The sequence below is a fragment of the Marmota flaviventris genome, chromosome 3 (genome assembly GCF_047511675.1).
Source record: "Marmota flaviventris isolate mMarFla1 chromosome 3, mMarFla1.hap1, whole genome shotgun sequence".
NCBI classification, from domain to species: domain Eukaryota; kingdom Metazoa; phylum Chordata; class Mammalia; order Rodentia; family Sciuridae; genus Marmota; species Marmota flaviventris.
In genome coordinates this window covers 111,876,288-111,898,167 of record NC_092500.1, presented here as the reverse complement: position 1 = coordinate 111,898,167, position 21,880 = coordinate 111,876,288, and the positions used below count along the sequence as shown (strand labels likewise).

At 38.8% G+C, this 21,880-nt stretch overlaps 1 protein-coding gene across 3 annotated transcripts in view; it reads right to left on the bottom strand.

Moving 5' to 3' along the window:
- Positions 1-11,723: 11,723 nt before the first annotated feature.
- Positions 11,724-21,880, bottom strand: part of Gsr (glutathione-disulfide reductase) — a 57,301-nt gene continuing 47,144 nt past the window's right edge. For all 3 annotated transcript variants that reach the window (XM_071610240.1, XM_071610239.1, XM_027939345.2), the window contains exons 10-13: positions 20,757-20,868; positions 17,818-17,949; positions 16,924-17,057; positions 11,724-12,563 (exon numbers count right to left, since the gene is read on the bottom strand). In XM_071610240.1, the coding sequence (XP_071466341.1) occupies positions 12,414-12,563; positions 16,924-17,057; positions 17,818-17,949; positions 20,757-20,868 (528 nt within the window). In that variant the 3' untranslated portion in view covers positions 11,724-12,413. The remainder of the gene's footprint in view (positions 12,564-16,923; positions 17,058-17,817; positions 17,950-20,756; positions 20,869-21,880) is intronic.

Below are 21,880 nucleotides of genomic sequence, written 5' to 3'. Positions count from 1 at the left end.
GAATTTTAGGAGCTCCACTCCCACCTTTTTTTTTTTTCCTTTTTCCTCTCTAGCTTCCACATATGAGAGAAAACATATGACCTTCGACCTTCTGAGTTTGACTTATTTTGCTTAACATAATGGTGTCTAGCTCCATCCATTTGATATAATTTCATGAAAATAAAAAGGGCTCAGTATGGGAGGCCCTGGGTTCAATCCCCAGCACCACAAAAAAAAAAGAAAGAAAGAAAGAAAAAAAGTCATCAATAAATGCCTAAGAAAAAAAACCTTTGACATCCAAGAATAATCTGACACCACATGGAAAAGTCATATTATATTCTTCTCTTATTGCACATAAAATCTAATTGAACATCTAGGATCCCAGAGTGACAGGGGCCAAGTGGCAGCAACTAATTGCCAAAGGCAAGTAGGTGTGATTACTATAATGGATACTAAAGTCAGCAGTTAATCAGAAGGGCCTGACTTATGGCGTCAACTAGTTACTCATGGTGTTTCTAGAAGTGAAATAGATGGACAAGCTATTAAACCTTATATTCTATGTATAATTGGAAGAAATCTAGGTCAAGTGAACAGAAGTATAGATGGAAACCTAAAACAGAGAGTCATAGCCCTTCAATCAACTCCTGAATTTGATTGAGTTTATAGACCCAGACACCTTGAATGAAGCAGAGGACAGTTCCCTTGAGGAAGGACCCTATTATACCACCAAAACTTGTCTTTCTCCCATCCTCTCCCAAAAGTACTTATGATTTTTAACCTGGGCATTGGGGAAAAGGAAATAATCCAACTTTTCAGGAACACAGGGTCTGAACTGACACTAATTTCAAGGCACAAAAATGTTACTGTGTTCCACCAATCAGAGTAAGAGCTCAAGGTCAGGTGATCTATGCAATTTTAACTCCGGTCTGTCTTCAGTGGGCCCAGTGGATCCTAGAACCTATCCTGTAGGTACTTTTCTAGTTCAGGAATATATAATTAGAATAGACATATTCTGCCACTAGCAGAATTTTCACATTGGTCCCCTGATCTGTGGAATGAGTGTTATTATGATGAGAAAGGCCAAGTAGAACCACTAAAACTGACTCTACCTAGCAAAATAGTAAGTCAGAAGCAATATTGCATCCCTGGAGGGATTCCCCAAATTAGTGTCACCATCAAGGACTTGAAAAAAGCAGAAGGGTGACTCCCACCATGTTCCCATTCAGCTCACCTGTTTGGCCTCCATTTGAAGACAGATGGAGTTTAGAGGATGACAATAGATTATCATGGGCATAACCAGGTGGGAACTCCAATTGCAGCTGCTATACCAGATGTGGTTTCATTGCTGGAATAAATTAACACATCCCCTGGTACCTGGTGTGCAGCTGTTGATCTGGAAAACGCATTTTCCCCATATTTATCAATAAAGGCCACCAGAAGTTTGTTTTCATCTGGTAAGGCCAGAAACACACCTTCACTGTCTTTTCTCAGAAACACATCAACTCTCCAGCCTGTCATAATTTAGTTCTCAGGGCCCTTGCCTTTCCCTTCTTCAAGATAATCACACTGGTCCATTGAATTGAAGGCATTTGCTGATAGGATCTAGAGTGTAAGAATTAACAACTCTTTTGGTAGCATATTTACATGCCAGGGAGTGGGAAATTTACCTAAGGGAAAAGTCTAGAGTCCCACTAGTATGGGGCATGTAGAGAGATACCCTTTTTAAGGTAAAGGATAAGTTGTTGATTCGGAACCTTCTACAACCAAAAAGGAGTCACAACATCAAGCAGGCCTCTTTGGATTTTGAAAGCAACATATTCTTCATTTGATGTGTCACTCAAGCCCATTTACCAAGTGACCCAAAAAACTGCTTTTTTTCTGCAAAATCTAGATCAAGAGAAGGTTCTGCAACAAACTGATGAGAAAGGTACACCACATCTTGGGCTGTACAAACCAGCAGATCCAATGGTGTGTGTGAATTGCCAGTGGCAGAGAAATTGCTAGAAGCTTAGAAGCCTTCAAAAGGCCCCTTGAGGTGAACTACAGTGCAAGCCCTTGGGATTTTGAAGCAAAGCCCTACCATTCTCTGTAAAGAATTACTTCTTTTTCTTCTTTCTCCTCCTCCTCCTCCTCCCTCCTCCTCCTCCTCCTCCTCCTCCTCCTCCTCCTCCTCCTCCTCCTCCTCCTCTTCCTCCTCCTCCTCCTCCTCCTCCTCCTCCTCCTCCTCCTCCTCCTCCTCCTCTTCTTCTTCTTCCTCCTCCTCCTCCTCTTCTCCTCCTCCTCCCTGGAGATAGAACTCACGACCTTGCACATTCTAGCCAAGTACTCTATCACTGAGCTACATCCCCAACCTGAAGAAACAACTCCCCCCCCCTTGAATTGCTATTGGGTATTGGGTCTTAGTAGAAGCTGAAGGTTTAACCATGGGTCAGCTGTGAAATCTGAACTGCCCATCATAAGCCAGGTGTTATCTGATGCACCAAGTAATAAAATTGGGCGCGTACACCAGCACTCTATCATCAAGTAGAAATGGTATATTTGACTGGTCTTGAGCAGGTCTTCAAGGCACAAATAAATTAAATGGAATGGCTCAAATACCCTTGATCTAATCCTGCCACATTACCTTCTCCCAGCCTGTATCAATGACCTAATGGCAAGTTTCCTCTGATCTGATGAAAAAGGAGAAAACTCCAGCCTGTTTTACAGGTTTCTGCAGGATATGCAGGCACAACCTGCTAGTAGACAGCAGTAGCACTGCAGCTCCTTTGGAGAGCATCCCTGAAGGACAGTGGTGAGGAAAAATCCTCCCAGCAGGCAGAACTTCAAGCAGGGCACCTGGTTGTACATTTTGCGGGAGAATTGAACATAGCAAGTCTGGGCTGTCATCAGGGACTTGGGAAGAACATGACTGAAAACTGGTGACAAGGGCTGGATGTTGTGGTGCATGCCTATAATCTAATAGCTCAGGAGGCTAAGGCAGGAGAATCACAAGCTCAAAGCTGGCCTCAGCAACTTAGCAAGTCCCTGAGTAACCTAGAGAGATCCTATCTCAAAATAAAAGTTAAAAAGGGCTGGGGGGCTGGGATTGTGGCTCAGTGGTAGAGCACTCGCCTAGCACATGCGAGGCCCTGGGTTCGATCCTCAGCACCACACAAAAGTAAAATAAAGATGTTGTGTCCAACTACAACTAAAAAATACATATTAAAAAAAGGGGAGCTGTGGATGTTGCTCAGTGGTTAAGTGCCACTGAATTCAATCCCTTGTCCTCAAAATAAAAACAAAACCAAAACACAAATAAGCTGGTGTCAAGGAAATCTGGGGAAGTTATGTGAATTGACCTTTCTGAATGGGTAAAAATATATTTGTGTCCCATATCAACACACAAGTGACCTCAGCAGAGGAGTTCAGTAATCAAATGGATAGGATGACATGGTTTATAGATACCAGCCTCTTTCCCTAGCTACCTTTTATCACTACCCCAGTGCTCATGAACAAAGTGGCCATTGGGACAAGGATGAAGGATATGCATGGGCTCAGTGACACAGACTTAAAATTCATCAAGGCTGGGCTGGGGTTGTGGCTCAGCAGTGGAGCGCTTGTCTAGCACATGCGAGGCCCTGGGTTTGATCCTCAGTACCACATAAAAATAAATAAAATAAAGATATTGTGTTCAACTACTTCTAAAAAATAAATATTTTTTAAAAAATTCATTAAGGCTAATTTGACCGTGGTCACTGCTGAATGCCCGATCTGCCAGCTGCAATGATCAGCAATATATGACAACATTACCCAGAGAGATCAAGCAATTTCCTGGTGGCAAGTTGATTACATTGAACTGCTTTTATTGTATTTTTTTCTAAAATAGACATTTAGGATAGATTTGCCTTCCTGCACACAAGACTTCTGCCAAAACTGCCATCCATGGATTTATAGAATTACTCACCTACCATCATAGTACCTCACAAAGCACAGCTTCTTCTAATCAAGGAACTCACTTCAGAGCAAATAAAGTATGGCAATGTGTGTGCTCACGCACACAGTTAAGTTTTGCTGTACTTAGCAAAACAAGGGGTTCTGTGAGAAACTATGAACTCTTTGAACTGTGTCCTTGTTGCTGTCTTAAGAAGATAAAAGAAAAGAATGTTCTGCCAAGTGTAAAATTTATATATATATATATAAATTTATATATATATATATATATATATATATATATATATATATATATATATATATATAAAGTTTTTCTGAGAATGTTTATCCATGCTTGAAAGGATTAAGCTGCTGAAAGGATGTTTTTTCTTTTTCCTTGTTTTAATTAACAATGCTGTTTAAAAGAAAAAGAGAAAAAGTAAAGGCGGTGCTCATTCCTACTGGCTGTGAGTGTGTGTGTGTGTGTGTGTGTGTGTGTGTGTCTTTCTTTCAGCATCTCTGCTGTTACAGCCCAATCAGGAACTACAGATTGTCAGCGGGTTCTGACAGGAATGGATCTTTGGTCATGGAATATACTGTCTTACCATGTCCCCCACCATCCTGGAGTAGTTGGCTTGATGAAATAGTGGCATAGCCTTTTAAAGATTCACTTACAGTTCCAGCTTGTTGCCAATACCTTGCAGGGCAGGGGAAAGTTGTCCAGCAAGCTGTATATGCTCTGAATTAGTGTCTATCAGTGCCATTCTGCTCATAGCCAGGATTCATGGGCCCAAGAATCAAGGGGGGACTGGGGATGTGGCTCAAGTGGTAGCACGCTGCCCTGGCATGCGCGAGGTACTGGGTTCGATCCTCAGCACCACATAAAAATAAATATTGTGTCCACCTAAAACAACAAAAAAAAAATAAATTAAAAAAAATAAGAATCAAGGGTAGAAGTGAGTGGCCCCACTTGGTACTATTCCCATTGAACTACAAGAAAAATTTTTGCTCCTTGATCCTGGGAACAAGAATATTGTATTATGGGGGGCTGGGGTTGTGGCTCAAGAGGTAGAGTGCTTGCCTAGCATGCATGAGGCCCTGGGTTCAATCCTCAGCACCACATAAAAATAAAATAAAGATGTTGTGTCCATCTATAACTAAAAAATGAATATTTAAAAAATTTTAAAAGAACATTATGTTTATATATAATTACATATTTTTATAGTACATTTTATGTAATATTATATTTGCTGATCTTGAAGTCTTCTTTCCAATAGGAGGAATGCTTCTACAAGCAGCATAACAAAGATTTCCTTGAGCTGGAAGGTAAGCCAACCACTCAACTAGTTTGGGCTCCTCATGTCCCTGAGTCCACAGGCACAGAAAGGAGTTGAGTGTTAGCAGTGTCTGCTTTTGACCACCAAGGAGAAGTTTGACAGCTGCTCCACAATGGAGATAAGAGAGTGAAACACTGGGGACCCCCTAAAGTATCCCTTAGTATTATCATGTCCTGTTATTAATGTGGAAAACTGTAGCAACCCAATTCAAGTTGGACTACTAATGGCACAGACAGTTTCAGGAACAAGAGTACAGGTCACCTCCCCAGGAAAAGAACTAGCTAAGGCACTTTGTCATGAACACCAACTACAAAGTGATGGGGAATGATATTGTCAAATTATGTTATACTGTGTATTGTGTGCATTAATGAATATGTAACAACGAATCAGTATATACAACTATAATGCATTAATTAAAAATGTGTATGGGGGCACCAGCTAGAACGTGACCAGTTACAGAAAAAAAGGAGTATAATTGTCTTGAATATTTCCTCCTTATTTTGTTTGCTAGCATGTATCACACACATTATCAGATATCTTTGTTTTCATTCTTATCCTTTATTGTGCAGTATTTAAATATTAAATTTACATCACAGAATTTAAATTATAGGATATCAAGAAGAGTAAACATGGCCTGGGGATATAGTTCAGGGGTAGGTAAAATGCTTCCCTAGCATGTATAAGACCTGGGTCTTATCACTAGCACCTCAAGAATTTTTATTAAAAAAGAATAAACATCAACCACATACTTTTTGCATCCTTTTCTGGGAAAAGGGTTTGTGTTTTCAGTTATAGGTGTTGTATATAAGACAGTTGTCATCATGAAAGTATTGTTATGATCTGAGCTAATCAATACAGTTTATAAGAAATAAATCATAGATTAGGATGAAAAGGTATAGATTAATAAAATAAAGGATAATAAACAAATAAGTGTTATAGAATTAACAATGAAGTTACCTTAGTATGCTGTAGTTGTAGGATAGAAGAAGTAACAATGTATGTCTATGTAGGACATAGACATAGAATTTAAGGATGTTAGTGATAAGACATTGACAATAAAAGATGACAAGTAAGTGTGTGTGCCCATAGGTTAAATATAGTCATAGATAGTGACAGATAAATATAGGTTAAGTTACAAGATAAGTATAGCTAAATTAGACAATTATTAAATATAGGAGCTATTGTAGATAAGTACAAGTAAGCATAGCCATAGTGACTCCATTTCTACTCCATTACTCCATTTCTATCATATGAACTATTTCTGAGAAATCAAAATGAAAGCTGTTCCTTATAAATTAAAAAAGATTGGTTTTTCTGTTCTTTGTACCCCACAAATGTACTCTAACCCAGGATATATGCCCACAGCAGTGCTCGAACCCAGGATGTGGTTGTCTGTCTCTTGCTCTGCTGCCTTTTCAGCCTCTGTAGTCTGCTTGCTTGCTATCTGTGAAATTCCATAGGATGTTTTCTCCCTTAAATATTCAAGCCAGTCAGATGGAGGCTGTTCTCTCAAAGACCCGTTCAGCCTCTGTGGGAAGTAGTCCCCGGCCAGGTATTAAAGCTCTCCAATTGTTTTAAATTTGGTCTTTGAGTGTTTTCTGAGCGGCCTCTCTACTGTAACAGTATGACCTTATTACTGTCTATTTGGATTCTAGGTATGGTTTTAAGATGTTGAGCTGCGAAGTTGAAAAGGATTAGAATTGTAATGATTACTGTATTGAAAAGGATTAGAATTGTAATGATTACTGTATCAACTTAGTGGATATTTTTGTATGAGATTAACATTTATTTATTAATTTGGTAAACTTTGGGTACATCAGATTGCCCTCCATGATGTAGGTGGGCCATAATCAATAAGTTGAAGGCCTTAATAGAACAAAATATACTCTTTCAGAATAAGGGGGAATTCTTTAGCAATGGCCTTAGACTTTATCTGAAACATTGGCTCTCGGGTCTCCAGCCTGCTGACCCACAATGCAAATTTTAGACTTCCCTGCCTCCACACTATCATGAGCAAATTCCTTATAATAAATCTGTCTAGATATATATTCACATCATATTACCCTATTTCTCTTGAGAACCCTAATACATCATTTCTCAAAAAGGTAAAAGGCTCAAATGTTTGTTCTTCTCCACTACAAATTTTAGTGTCAACAATCATTAACAGGGGCTGTGGCTGTGGTTCAGTGGTAGCGCACTTGCCTGGCATGTATGAGGCGCTGGGTTCGATTCTAAGCACCACATAAAAATAAAATAAAGGTCTGTCAACAGGGCTGGGGATGTGGCTCAAGCGGTAGTGCGCTCACCTGGCATGCGTGCGGCCCGGGTTCGAACCTCAGCACCACATACAAACAAAGATGTTGTGTCTGCCGAAAACTAAAAAATAAATATCAAAAAAATTCTCTCTCTCTCTCTCTCTCTCTCCCTCTTAAAAAAAAATTTTAAAAAAAAAAGGTCTGTCAACAACTAAAAAAAATAAAATCATGTAACAGGGGGTGAGAAAAATAGAAATTCACTGGATTATACAAAGGGGAATGAAGGGAAGGGTGGGGGAATTGGAATAAGAAAGAATGAATCGGTATAACTTTCTTATGTTCATATATGTGAAACTCCACATCATGTCCAACCACAAGAATTAGAATGTTATACTCCATGTATGTATGTCAAAATACACTATACTGTGATGTATATCAAGAGAACAAATGAAAAAAAAAATCATGTAACATGTGGGAGACCAACTTTGCATATGACTGAGTCACACTCCCTGGCTGGGTGCTGAGGCGCTCAGTCACAGAAATGTGGCAGAGCTTTCCCCACCCTTTTTGGGTTCCAGGGTCAGTGTCTCGTGCATGGATGTGTCTTGCTACAGCCCCATGGGTGAAGCTATGCTCACCTGTTCCTTTGTAATATAACCCCTTGCCCTGTTTAAGATAGAATGTTCCATGGAAGTGCCTTGTGTGTGTCCCTTCTCTAACTGTGGCCTTGGGTGTGTGGCCTACCCAGATGTCAGTCAACCTGCTAACAATGAACATCATGAAGATAAGTCTCAGTCCCCTGAAACCTGACCCCTTGCCTCATTTGAATAGCTTCTCCTCAATAAAAGGGGTCAGCGCGCGTGTGTGTGTGTGTGTGTGTGCGCGTGCGCGCGCGTGCGTGTGCATGTGCGCGCGCGCTCTCTCTCTCTCTTCCTGTGGAACCTTAAGTTCAGAGAAGCCGTCACAGCGACCCCAAAGAAAAAGGTATTTGTGTCTCTTGTGTGGTTATTTTGTGCAGCCCAGTTAGCCCAGTTTACCTGGAGTGACCCCTGAGCCTTTTAGTCGTGAGAACAGAAACCCAGCAGTAACATACTTTGTATTCTTGCATATAAACTTGCTGTATCACATGCCAGAAATGATACTGTCACACAACATAGAAGACAGAAATGATTGACCAAAGTGGAAAATGACATTCACAAGGTGAAAATGTAGCATGGACCTACCAAATTGTTAGCTGCAGGGTGGGCTGAACACTCCATCCCCAACCATCTGGTTCTTTATTGCTTGTTTGCCTCAAGGCTGAACACTCAACCCCATTCAAGGCTGAACACAACTCCCACTCATCTGGTGCAACAGAAACCTACATTCGGGACCCCTATCTGGTCTGCCTCAGGGCAGAAGATGATACCCTTAGCAACTACTCTATGATCCAATCACTGTATGCCAACAAGGCAGCTTGTAGACTCAGAGACCCCATTAGATTTTAGCTATAAAAACTCTTTCCTGGGGGCTGGGGATGTGGCTCAAGAGGTAGCGTGCTCGCCTGGCATGTGTGCGGCCAGGGTTCAATCCTCAGCACCATATACAAACAAAGATGTTGTGTCCACCGAAAACAAAAATAAATAAATAAATAAATATGTAAAAAAAAATTCTCTCTAAACAAACAAACAAAAACTCTTTCCTTCCGGGCTCCCTCCATCTTCCTCTTGCACTTTGTCCCCCGCCCCTTTCTCTCTCTCCCTCTGACTTTGCTCTCTCCCTTCCTTTCTTCTCTTTACCTGTTCTCTTTTTCTCTTCCTTCCCTGTCAGACACAGCCAAATAAAGATCTCTTGGTCGCTCCAAGTGTCCTGGTTACTTTCCTTTCACATATGACAATATAGTTTTGTTGTTATGGAAACATACTTTAACAACAAAACCACTAGAAAAGCCACACAAAGGTGATGTTAAGCTTATAAAATCCCAGGTATGAGTGATTAAAGATGGCTGCAAATTCTTTACCTTTTCCCTTTTAGAAGTGAAGTGTAATTTACTTCCTCTTACATCTGAGCTGGCCTTAGTGATTTACTTCGCCAATTATCATGTGGCAGAAGTGACATTCTAGAAATTTCAAGGTGAGGTCATAAAGCTTGCAGAATATGCCTAGGGTTCTTAGAACATTCTCTGGCAGCTCAGAGCTCTGTAGGCATTCTGGTTGCCAGTCCCAGCAGAGGCCAGGCAGAGGTCAGACTTCCCTCATCCCCACCCCCTGCAAAGTTGACAGTGTAACTCTTTCTCTTCTATAGTCCCCAAATTTCAATCTTAATCTTTTTCTTTTTAAAAATATTTATTTAAGTATCTTTAGTTTTAGGTGGATACATTAGTTTGTTTTTATGTGGTTCCAAGGATCAAACCCAGTGCCTCATGCATGCTAGGCGAGCACTCTACCACTGAGCCACCACCCCAGCCCCTCAATCCTAATCTTCTTAAAGCCTTCCTGTTTTCCCACATTAGGATACTTTTACCTAATAATGTGTAACTAGATGAGTATTTCATTTGTTTGGAACAGTTCCAATTTGTGCCTATTTGTGTTTATTTTTGAATGCTGGGGATTTAACACAGCCTCTTAGCCTATGTTCTACCACTGAGTTCTATTCCTCTAAAAAGTGTTTTTTTCTAAAAAGTGTTTGTTTTTGTTTTTTTTTAATTTGTCAGTGCTAGGGATCAAACCTAGGGTATTGAATGTTAGGTTCTACCACTGATAGTAGCTTTACCACTGATAAACCCTCAGAACCAAAAAAGTGTCCCATCTTATTCAATAAACCATTTGGTCATTCTGTCCTTAATTGTCCTATTTGAAATAGTAGAGAAATGTCTTCTCTCTAAACTATGTACAAGGTTACTTCAAAGCAAGGATGTTTTTCTTTAAAAAATATCTGAGCACATACAATGTGCTACACATCATACAACATGCTGACCTGAATATCTTTATTCCCCAGTGCTTTGAGTAACAGGCTGTTAGGCCACAACACTTCAAGGTCCTGGGTGTTCTCAAGAATTTGGTAAGAATGTGGGCTGGGACTTGAGTAGTTATTTTCATGCTGTTTTACTATGGAAATAGTACACAGGCAGCACAAAGAGGATTCATATGGGATTAAGAACACATGGTGTTAGGGCTGGAAGTATAACTCAGTGGTACAGTACATGCAATGCATGAGCAAAAATCTCCAGCACCAAAAAACAAAACGAATAATGCATGATATTAGAATGGATATGACTTCTGGGAAAGTCCCTTTTCCTAGCAGAGGCACACTTCAAGTTTCGGACCTGTGCAGTGAGAAATCCAGTAGAGCCCAGAAGCTGGGCCCCCTATCTTAGGCTGGTGGGAAAAGGAAGGGACCCAATCAATGTCCAGGGCTTGGGATCCTATTTTCTTGCTATACCACAAACACATAACTTAGTTACTAATGCAATACTTTTCTTTCATTGGTATTGGGTCTAACTAAGAAATGAGTGTAGCAACTGGCCATGACCACTCAGAAAGACATTTAGGAAAAGCTTAATGAAAAAATCCAGTAGCACTTTATCATTAATGAAAACCACAGAAAAGTATAACCAGCTTACCTAGCTGATAAAACAATGGAAACAAAGTGCTAAAAACCTAATTGTTTGGGTTTTATTTCTAAATCAATCATCAATCTGCTTAAGATTTCTTTTATACATCTGGTATTTATTTATCTATTTGTACCAAGAACTAAATCCAGTAGTGCTATACCACTGAGCCACATCCCCAGTCCTTTTAATTTTTTCAGACAAGGTCTTGCTAAGTTGCCCAAGCTGGCCTTGAGCTTGTGATCCTCCTGCTTTAATCTCTCAAGTAACTGGAATTATAGGTGTACGCCACTATACCCAACTTCTCTGGTCTTTACTTTTAGGAGACACCTCTTCTCTTCCCCACACTTTTTGACATTTGATCTTTCAATGTAAATATATTTTTATTAAAAAAATTTTGTAGTTGTAGATGAACAGCATTTTCTTTATTATTATCTTTTTAAATTTTTGTGTAGTGCTAAGGATTGAACCCAGTGCCTCATACGTGCTAGGCAAGCACTCTGCCACTGAGCCCCAGCCCCAGCCCTCAATGTAAAATATTCTTAGAAAATAAACCAGTGTCGATTAAGTTCATAATAAATTTTATAAGAAGAAAATGCTGTTATTTTCGAATGTTTGGAACAGTTGTCAGAAAATAATAAAATGACAGGAACATTTACAAATGTTGAAATTATTTACTGAGCTATGAATTCTTGGCAGAGGAAAGGATTTTTGAAGTATCTGAATCCACCTATTACAGAAAACAAGAATGACTTCTAGAATGCCTCTCACATATTTAACCATCCTCTTCAAATCCTTCCCAAATTTGATACACTTCATCTCAAAAAAAGAACAAAACCCATTTTTAATCACTTAAAAGAATAAAAAAAATAGGGGATTAGAGAACAGTCACATCCTTGAAGCAGCTCTGCATATGCAGAACACAGTACTGGCTTCAAAAAAATATAGATTCTGTGCACTTGCATTACTTAAATGTGAAGAGCTGCCATCCTCTTCCTTTATAAAATTAGGAAGCTGTATTCATTCAAGCACATTAACTTCATTGTACTTCATATAGTTTTATACTTGGAATGAGGCTGGAAAAAAACATTAGCACAGAGCTGTTAATAAAACAACTTTAAAACATTAATTATTGTGAAATAGGATCAAATGAAAATCAACCTTGGATTAACACATTTCTGATTACATAAATAAGTTACTTTCTTTACTAAAAATTTCCGCTATCAGAAGATCCTGATTAAAATAAAGAAATATATAAAACTGGAACAGGAAGTAAAAGTGATTGATTGGTTCATCTCAGAAGGTCCACTGGCCCAATTGCCAGCCACAGAAGTCTCTAAGTTCTCAACGGAGTGTGACCAGTTCTTCTGAAGAGGTAGGATGAATGGCAACCGTGTTGTCAAAGTCAGCCTTAGTTGCTCCCATTTTCACTGCAACAGCAAAACCCTGCAGCATTTCATCACAACCAATTCCCTGCATATGGATCCCAACCACCTAGGGAAAAAAGAAATTATGAAAGAGAAATTATTTATTTGGTGTACAGTGATGAGAGGAAATATGACATTAAAAAACCCTATAGGCTGGATGTGCAGTGCAGTGTGCTTGCTTAGCATGCATGAGACCCTGATTCTATCCCCAGCATGGCAAAAACTAAAATGAAACAAAAAAAACTAAAAAAACTTAGATTTTTTTTTTTTTTTTGTGGTGCTAGGGATTGAACCCAGGGCCTTGTGCATGTGAGGCAAGCACTTTACCAACTGAGCTACTTCCCCAATCCCTTAGAATATTTTTAATCCTAATTTGGCATAGCACTGTGACCCTGGACAGGCCTGCTTCAATGTCCTCCTCGAGCCCATATCAAACAGCTATTCCTCAGGTTCTCTTCACTCTGTCCCATGTACCAACCATGTTCTCTTTTGCACAATGTGTCCCTCTGTTTGTTCTCCCTCTCTTAAGAGGTAATGATTAAAAGAGCCATAGAGTAGTGTCTTTCAGACTAAATTAAATTCCATCGCATGAACTCTCAGTGCCAATAGTTCTCTGTCATGGTCCTATCATAGTCAGAATTTAATCACTACTTGAAGGGGATCCCTTCTGCTTCTGCTCCCCGCTCTATCCCCATGGCTGAACATAATAATGGCACTTGGGAAGTACTCAATCCAAATATGCTGTTTGGCTATGTGAAGGATGTAAAGAGCATTTGTTTCTAATCAAATTTCACCATGAAGTTTCTCAATATGTTGTCTATCTTCAGCAAACAGTTCTATAATATATTTATCATTCCATTAAAAAGCAAAAATTAGCTAGGTGTGTGTGGTGCTGCACACCTGTAATCCCAACAACTCAGGAGGCTGAGGCAGGAGGGTCATAAGTTTGAGGACAGTCTTAGCAACTTAGCAAGACTCTGTCTCAAAAATACTGGAAATGTGGCTCAGTGATAAAGCATCCCTGAGTTAACTCCCCAGTACCAATTTGGGGGGGGTGGGGGGAGAGAATACACTTAACACTACTGAACTGTCCACTTAAAAATGGTTAAGATAGGGGCTGTGGCTGTGGCTTAGCGGTAGCGCACTTGCCTGGCAAGTGTGAGGCACTGGGTTCAATTCTCAGCACTGCGTATAAATAAATAAAGTTCTATAAACAACTAAATGGTTAAGATGTAGACCAGCTCCACTGGCAAAAAATGAAGTTTCCTACTTTCATCCTTATACAAGGGTAACTGAAATAACCTAATGTTAACTAGTTATTTTCCTATTATCTGTCTCCCCATCTCTGTTTCACAAGAAAAGTAACTTTGAAATGAACAATATGGTTTTTGTTCTTTGTTTCTATTTTCTTTAGCCTTTTTCTACAAAACTCCAACTTATAGGAGCTCTCATTCTATTTTATGGAACGAGGTATTACCTGATTTTTGATTAAAAAATAAAGCCAATTAAGATAGTTTTTTTAAAAAAAATGTATTTCTAGTTATAGATGAACACACTACCTTTATTTATTTTTTTTTATGTGGTGCTGAGGATCTACCCCAGTGCCTCACATGTGCTAGGCAGGTACTCTACCATAGAGCTACAACCTCAGCCCCAAATAAGATAAGTTTTTTTAAAAAAATTAAAAAATCCCAAATCAAATATCATGTGTGCATTAAACAGCAAGGTCTACTAACATCCAACTGATCTTACAAAGAGTCTCTGGTGATGGCAGGAACCGCATATATTCTGCCTCTCCATATTGCAGGTCTTACTTAGTCTTTAGAAGACTGCCAAGTAATACTCATCAAATGAATGAATGATGATGGCTGACATGAGGAAATAACTTATATAACAAGATAAGCAGGGATCCTGCTGACCAATATCAAGAAATCTTAGGCTATGAATGAGCCATCAGGACTGAGATAACAAGCTCTGTTTTGCCGCCACCCTCCTCCTCTGCTCTGGTTCTCAGCTTCTGTCAGTCCTTGGGGGTGCTGAATTCTGTAAATTAGGGACTATATCTGGGTTTTGGCTCACACTAAATTAGACACACTATACTCTTTTTTGACAACAAAAGTTGGAAACAATATCCAAATCTTCATTTAAACCATTGTCCCAAGCAATACTGATTACCCGCCCCCCCCCCCCAAAAAAAAACCCACCCAAACAAACAAAAGTACATTCTCATTCCTAACAGTTGGGTGGGGATACAGGTTACCAGTAGAGTGCTTATCTGGCATGCCTGAGCCCTTGGGTTCAATCCCCAGCACAGGGGGTGGGGAAGATCCTCATTTTAAGCAATATTGCTAAGTTCCATTTTACTATTTAACTAGAAACAGCCTAATAGTCTGGCTGAGGACCAAAATTAAAACTGCTATTATTTTTTAAAATATTTTTTAGTTGTTGATGTACCTTTATTTTTTATTCATTTATGTGTGGTGCTGAGGATCAAACCTAGTGCCTCACACATGCTAGGCAAGTGCTCTGTTACTGAGCCACAACCCAGCCCTATTATTATTATTATTTTTTTTTAGTTATTGATGGACCTTTATTTTATTTATTCATATGTGGTGCTGAGAAATGAACCCAGGGCTTCACACATGCTAGGCAAGTGCTCACCACTGAGCTATATTCCCAGCCCTAAACCTTTTTTTTTTTTTTTTGGTGCTAGGGATTGAACCCATGGCCCTATGCTTGTGAGACAAGCATTCTACCAACTGAGCTATACCCCCAGCCCCAACCTATTTTTTTAATGTCAAAATAAAACTGATTCAAATGCAAATCAAAACTACAATGAGATATCAATTCACACCCACCTGGAATGGCTGTTAATGAAAAAGATAAGACAACAGCAATTGTTGGCAAAGGAGTGAACAAAATAAAAACCTTATACATTACAGGGGTGCAGGGGATATAAAATGGTGCAGACACCAAGAATAATTCAGCAGGCTCTCAAAAACTTAAAGGCATAAATTAGAAAAAATAGCTGAATAAACTACTTCACCATTTTATGTTAAACTCAAAATTATATTATATTCTAACCTTTACCAGTATTTTGTTTCCTATCTATTCTGGTCTACTGGTCAATGTTGACCAGGTCTTGGTGGTTTTTTTTTTGTTTTTTTTTTAATAGCTGTTTTTGTTTTTTAGTTGTAGTTGAACACAATACCTTTATTTCTTTATTTCATGTGGCGCTGAGGATCAAACTCAGTGCCTTATGCATGCAAGGCAAGAGCTCTGAGCCACAACCCCAGTCCAGTTTTTCCTTTAAAATTTTTTTTTTTTTTTATAGTTGTAAATGAACAGAATGACTTTATTTTATTTGTTTACTTTTATGTGGTGCTGAGGATGGAACCCTGTTGAGAGCCACAGCTGAAGGGGCCCCAGCAAACTTCCAGCTGCCAGCAGATGATTGGCTCACAGCGGCCCCAGCAAACTTCTAGCTGCCAACTGATTGACTCCTCTGCGGTGATGCTCATTGGGCTGTTTCCCCGCCCTTTCAGACCACGGAGCTGCTCATTGGGGGACTTTTCTTTGGCTCTGCCCACGCAACCCAGCCAATCAGCCTCAAGAGCAGGAGGAGTGGGGGAGGTGGAGAGGCTTGTGGGAAGCCGGTGGTGGCAGTTGGGCTCTGCAGGTTTTCCTGAGGAGCTGTTTTGTTTGGCATGTGTGGTTCTAAAAATAAAGTTCATTTCTTTTGACAAGTGGCTCCTGAATTGTGCCCAGCCAGACTGCGGCAGAACCCAGTGCCTCATCCATGCTAAGCAAGTACTCTGCTGCTGAGCTACAGCCCAGCTCATCTTGGTGTTTTTTGTTTTTTTTTTTAATAAGGATTTTTTTTTTTAAGACGGATATCTTTATTTATTTTATTTATTTATTTATTTTTTTATGTGGTGCTGAGGATAGAACCCAGTACCTCACAAGTACAAGGCAAGTGCTCCACCGCTGAGCTATAACCCTAGCCCCCATCTTGGTGGGTTTTGATCCTATTTTTTTTTTTTTTTTTTTTTGTGTGCTGGGGATTGAACCTAGGGCCTTGCAGATGCGAGGCAACTGCTCACTTGCCTAACATGTGACATCCCCAGTCCTTATCCTCATTTTTTAAGGGAAATGCAAAGTTCTTTCTAAATAAAACACTATGAAGGACAAATTATATATATGATATATATACATATATACATAATATATAATATGACATATATATTATGTATATATGTGTGTGTATATTATATATATAATATGTATATATAGTTGATAAAGTAGAACTGCCTAGTTGAACCCGTAAGCTTACCTACTTGGTCTCCCCCATCTCCTGTCCCAGACAACTACCAGCATCCCTGTCAACTTTACAAAGCATTGTTTAGCTTACTGAATTCTTTTCATACCTTTTCCTCTTTGTTGGCACAAACCATTTTCATCACACATTTAGTTTTCCTTGTGGTCACTGCGTGATACATTGGGGTAAACGTGGTTGAGTAGATCTTCACATTATCTTTTCCATATTTATTAACAGCCTCATCTATAATGCACATTAAAAAAAAGCATTTATCAAAAAAGAAAAAAAACCTAAATAATTACACTGAGCTATCAAAAAGAAAGTTGGGCAGAAATACTTAGCCTAAGTTAAATCACAAGATGTATCAAACAATACCAAAATAAAGGACATTCTACAAAGTAAATGTCGATGGCACTAAAAAAAAAAAAAAAAAAAAGACAGGCTCAAGAATTTTGTCTCTTGATTAAAGGATACTCTAGAGGTATAAAAGCTACTGGTAATACATCATCTGGACTAAATTCTGGACTTGAGGGAAAAAATGTAAAAAATGACATTAGATAATTGGCAAAATTTGCATAAGATTTAAAGTTTAGGTAATACTGTATCAATTGAAGTTTTCTCATTTTGAAAACTGTATTGTGTTTATATAAGGGAACAACCTTGTTTTTAACAAATAGATACTTAAATGTGTATGTATATAGCGTGAAAAAACTGATAAAGCAAAATTATTAAAGATATATAGGAATCCTTTATACTCTTTTTGCAATTTTTGTTTAAATTTAAAATTAGTTCAAATAAGTAAGCTAAGAACCATCAGAAAGACAAACAGGGTAGTGTGGAGAAAAGAAACCATACTTTCAAAATATTAGTAGCTGAGGAATAAATTGGAGCTGGTAGTACCCAGAGACTAACCAAAAAAGGAGTGTAATTTGGGGGCTGAGAAAGATTTAGTGGGCCAACAAGAGAACAGAAGTAATAAAATGACCTTGTTTTAAATACCTACCTTCTGTGAGTCCAACCGTCCCAATAGGGGGATGACTGAAGACCACAGTGGGGATGTTGTCATAGTCTAATTTGGAATCTTCTTTGCATTCAAAAAGTCTATGGGCAAGTTTCCGGCCAGCAGCTATTGCAACTACAAAGACATTTTAAAATCAGTGTTTATCTTACTGTTCATTTTTTTTTTAAACATTTATTTTTTAGTTGTGAGTAGACATAATACCTTTGCTTTATTTTATTTTACAAGGGATCGAACCCAATACCTCACACCTGCTAGGCAAGCGCTCTTCCTCTGAGCCCCAGCCCCAGCCCCTTACTGTTCATTTTAACAGCAGAATTGTTCTACTATCTATTTATCTATCTGGCATGATATAATAAAGTTTTCTCGTTTTGAAAACTGTATTGTGTTTACATAAGGGAACAACCTTGTTTTTAACAAATAGATACTTAAGTGTGTATGTATATAGATTGAAAAAATGATAAAGCAAAGAAAACGTATCAAGCTTTAGTTAACAATTCAAAACACTGACATATAAGAATTCTTTACCATTTACTATCAAAACAAAAACAGAAAAACAAGCTACATTGGTAAGTTTCCAAACATCTGGCAGTAAATCTATTTAGTGATGATATTAGCTTTCTGATACTTTAAAAAAAATTGTATTTTATTATTTTTAAATACCTTTATTTATTTATTTTTATGTGGTGCTGAGGATCGAACCCAGCACCTTGCAATTCCTAGGCGAGCACTCTACCAATGAGCCACAATCCCAGCCCCCTGATACATATTAATGGAACAAATTAGTTTTGCACATCTCTGATTCTATTCATAACCATATTCATTTCACAGTAAGATATTTTAACATAAGAGGTTACTCTTGCCAGGTGAGTAAGCCCAGCTACTCAGGAGGTTGAGGTAAGGAGGATCATAAATTTGAGGCCAGCCTAAGTAACTTAGCAAGACCCTGCCTCAAAATAAAATTTTAAAAAGGGCTGGGGAGGTAACTCAGTGATTGAGTGCTTGCCTAGTATGCCCAACACCCTGGGTTTAATCCCTAGCACTGAAAAAAACAAAACAAAAACCTAGAAGTTTATTCTCCTTAGCCCTTTTTATTCCTAACAGTCTTACATTTGGGGGTTTGGGGAGTATAACAGTATCACAGAGCTTGCCTAAAATGTGCAAGGACCTAAATTTGATCCCCAACACTAGAAACTTTTTTTTTTAGTCAGCACAACTAAGTCTTTTTTTTTTTTTTTTAAAGAGAGAGAGAATTATTTTAATATTTATTTTTTAGTTTTTGGTGGATATAACATCTTTATTTTATTTTTTATGTGGTGCTAAGGATCGAACCCAGCGCCCCACGCATGCCAGGCGAGCACTTGAGCCACATCCCCAGCCCACAACTAAGTCTTAAGAGATCTACTGTAAAATGTTGACTATTGTTAATAACAATATATTATATACTTGAAAATTGCTAATGGAGTAGATTAAAGTGTTCTCACCAAAACAAAACAGAAAGATACACATGTGAGGTAATATATACCTTACCTAGCTTGTCTTAGACATCCACAATGTATAAATACTTCAAATCATGTTATATATACACTCTCTCTCTCTTTTTAAATTCAATTAAAAAATAAATTAGAGCCAGGCATGGTGACGCTTGCTTATAATCCTAGGAATTTGGGAGGCTGAGGCAGGAGGATTGCAAATTCGAGGCCAGGCTTAGCAATTTAGCCATGCCCTAAGCAAACTAGCAAGGCTCAAAATAAAAAGGGCTGGGGATGTGGCTCAGTGTTAAAGCACCCCTGGGTTCAATCTCTATTACCAAAAATAAAAAGTTATAAATAAATAATAAATTAGGATCCAGGCACTGTGACATATGCCTGTAATCCCAGCAATGCCAGCTACTTGGGAGGCTTACCTTAGGAGGATCACATATACTTGGGCAACTTAGTGAGACCCTGCCTTAAAAAAAAAAGCTGGGTGCAGTGACACACACCTGTAATCCCAGTGGCTTGAAAGGCTAAGACAGGAGGATCGTGAATTCAAAGCCAGCCTCAGCAATGGCAAGGCACTAGGCAATTCAGTGAGACCCTGTCTCTAAATAAAATACAAAATAGGGCTGGGGATATGGCTCAGTAGTTGAGTGCCCCTGTGTTCAATCCCTAGTACCAAAAAACAAACAAACAAAAAATAAAGAAATTACCACCAACAATACAAAACAAAATAAAAAATAAATACAGGTGGTGGTGGGGGAAGAGAGCTTCTAAAGCAAATAAAAGAATTGGGGTGTGGAACAGGATAGGTTTCCATCCTGAAGCAACATCCCCAGGGCACTTTAGAAAATCTGATGAAGTCCTTCAGAAAGATGGATCAAAATCTGAAGGAATGACATCATTAACTAGATAAAGGTAAGACAAAGAACTTGGAATGTGATCCTTAACTCAGGACATGGGTTGAGGTCCTGGATGGGGGAATCAAAGAGAATCAGTTACAAGGCTAATCTAAATGACTTCTTCCAAAAGCCATTTCCACTGTCAACACAAAACTGTGACTCAAAGACTTCAGAGGGTGACCATATCGTATACACAAAACCTTTGGTCATTGCTAAGCATTTTCTTTTTAATATATATATTTTTTTAATTGTTGATAGATCTTTATTTTATTTATTTATATGTGGTGCTGAGAATCAAACCCAGTGCCTCACTCTTGCCAGGCAAGTGTGCTACCACTGAGCCACAGCCCCAGTCCCTATTGCTAAGCATTTTCTTAAGTCTTTTAAAGAAAATTGAATATGGTTCAGAAAATGTCAGGCCTCCAAATCAACATCCATGTCAATACATTTTTACCATTTTGATGATATGAAGATACTTTGCTGAAGTGGATTTGACTATGAAAAGCTGAACAGTTTTATATAGCACACAGGGGACCAGCATTACCTGGAGTAAGAAGAGCTTTCCCACACACGTCCCCGACAGCGTAGACACCTTTGACATTGGTATTCTGGAATTCGTCTACTATAATATGACCTTTCTCATCAGTTTGAATTCCCTAAAATTATGAAGGGATATCACATGAATACTAATTTATCTACTAAAAATCAAAGAGCCAAGCTCTACATCTGCCTCAATATGCACGACACCCCTTTACCTGAGCATCCAGGAACCAACCACAAGACTTAACACAACTTGAAAGTGTGTGAAGTTGGCAAGTTTGTATCTTTGTTTAATGTAACAGGTGAAATATTTTGTCCAAGTTTAAGATGTTTGACACAGCAATGTGCAACTCAACTGGTACGGGAAACAAAGAAAGGAATCACTCAGCTCTCAGATGAACTACCTGCTAAACCTGAGTGCTTTTCAACTTTGTTCACCAACGGGCTCCTCCTAAGGCAGGCTAACACATCCCATACAGGGACACAGCCTGAAGCAGTCATCAAAAGCATTTGCAGTTTACTATTTTTTATTTTTAAAAATTTAAGCAAACTTCACATTCTACTCTAAAATATACTGATATTTCCCATAACCAATTTTCCTTCTCTGCTGAGACATATATTTGCTTATCTTATGGCTCTGCAGATAAGATACACTCCAGTGTGAGTAATAAATGTACAGCAAAAGAAGAAGCATAATGGATTATACAGGGCAGCATGATGGTTAAGAGTAGACTCTTCAGAGCCAGGTGTGGTGGCACATGCTTAAGATCCCAGAGATTGGGAGACTGAGGCAGGAAGATCACAAGCTCAAGACCAATTTAGGAAACTTGGTGAGATCCTGTCTCAAAAAATAAGAAGGGTGAGGTATAGCTTAGGGGTAAAGCATTTGCTTAGCATGCACAAAGCCCTGAATTAATCACCAGCGCCACCAAAGAGGAAAAAAAAGAAGGGTAAAACCTTTGGACTTTATGGGGTTTATGGGTCTACCTGGGGTTCAAATCCCATAAGATACATTATACAGCTATATCTTAACATTGCGATAAAACGGAACATTTCTCTTGCCTCATTCTTAAAAAATTCAGCAAACAGAATTTAATACTGGACCCACCAACGCCCACACTGTACAAA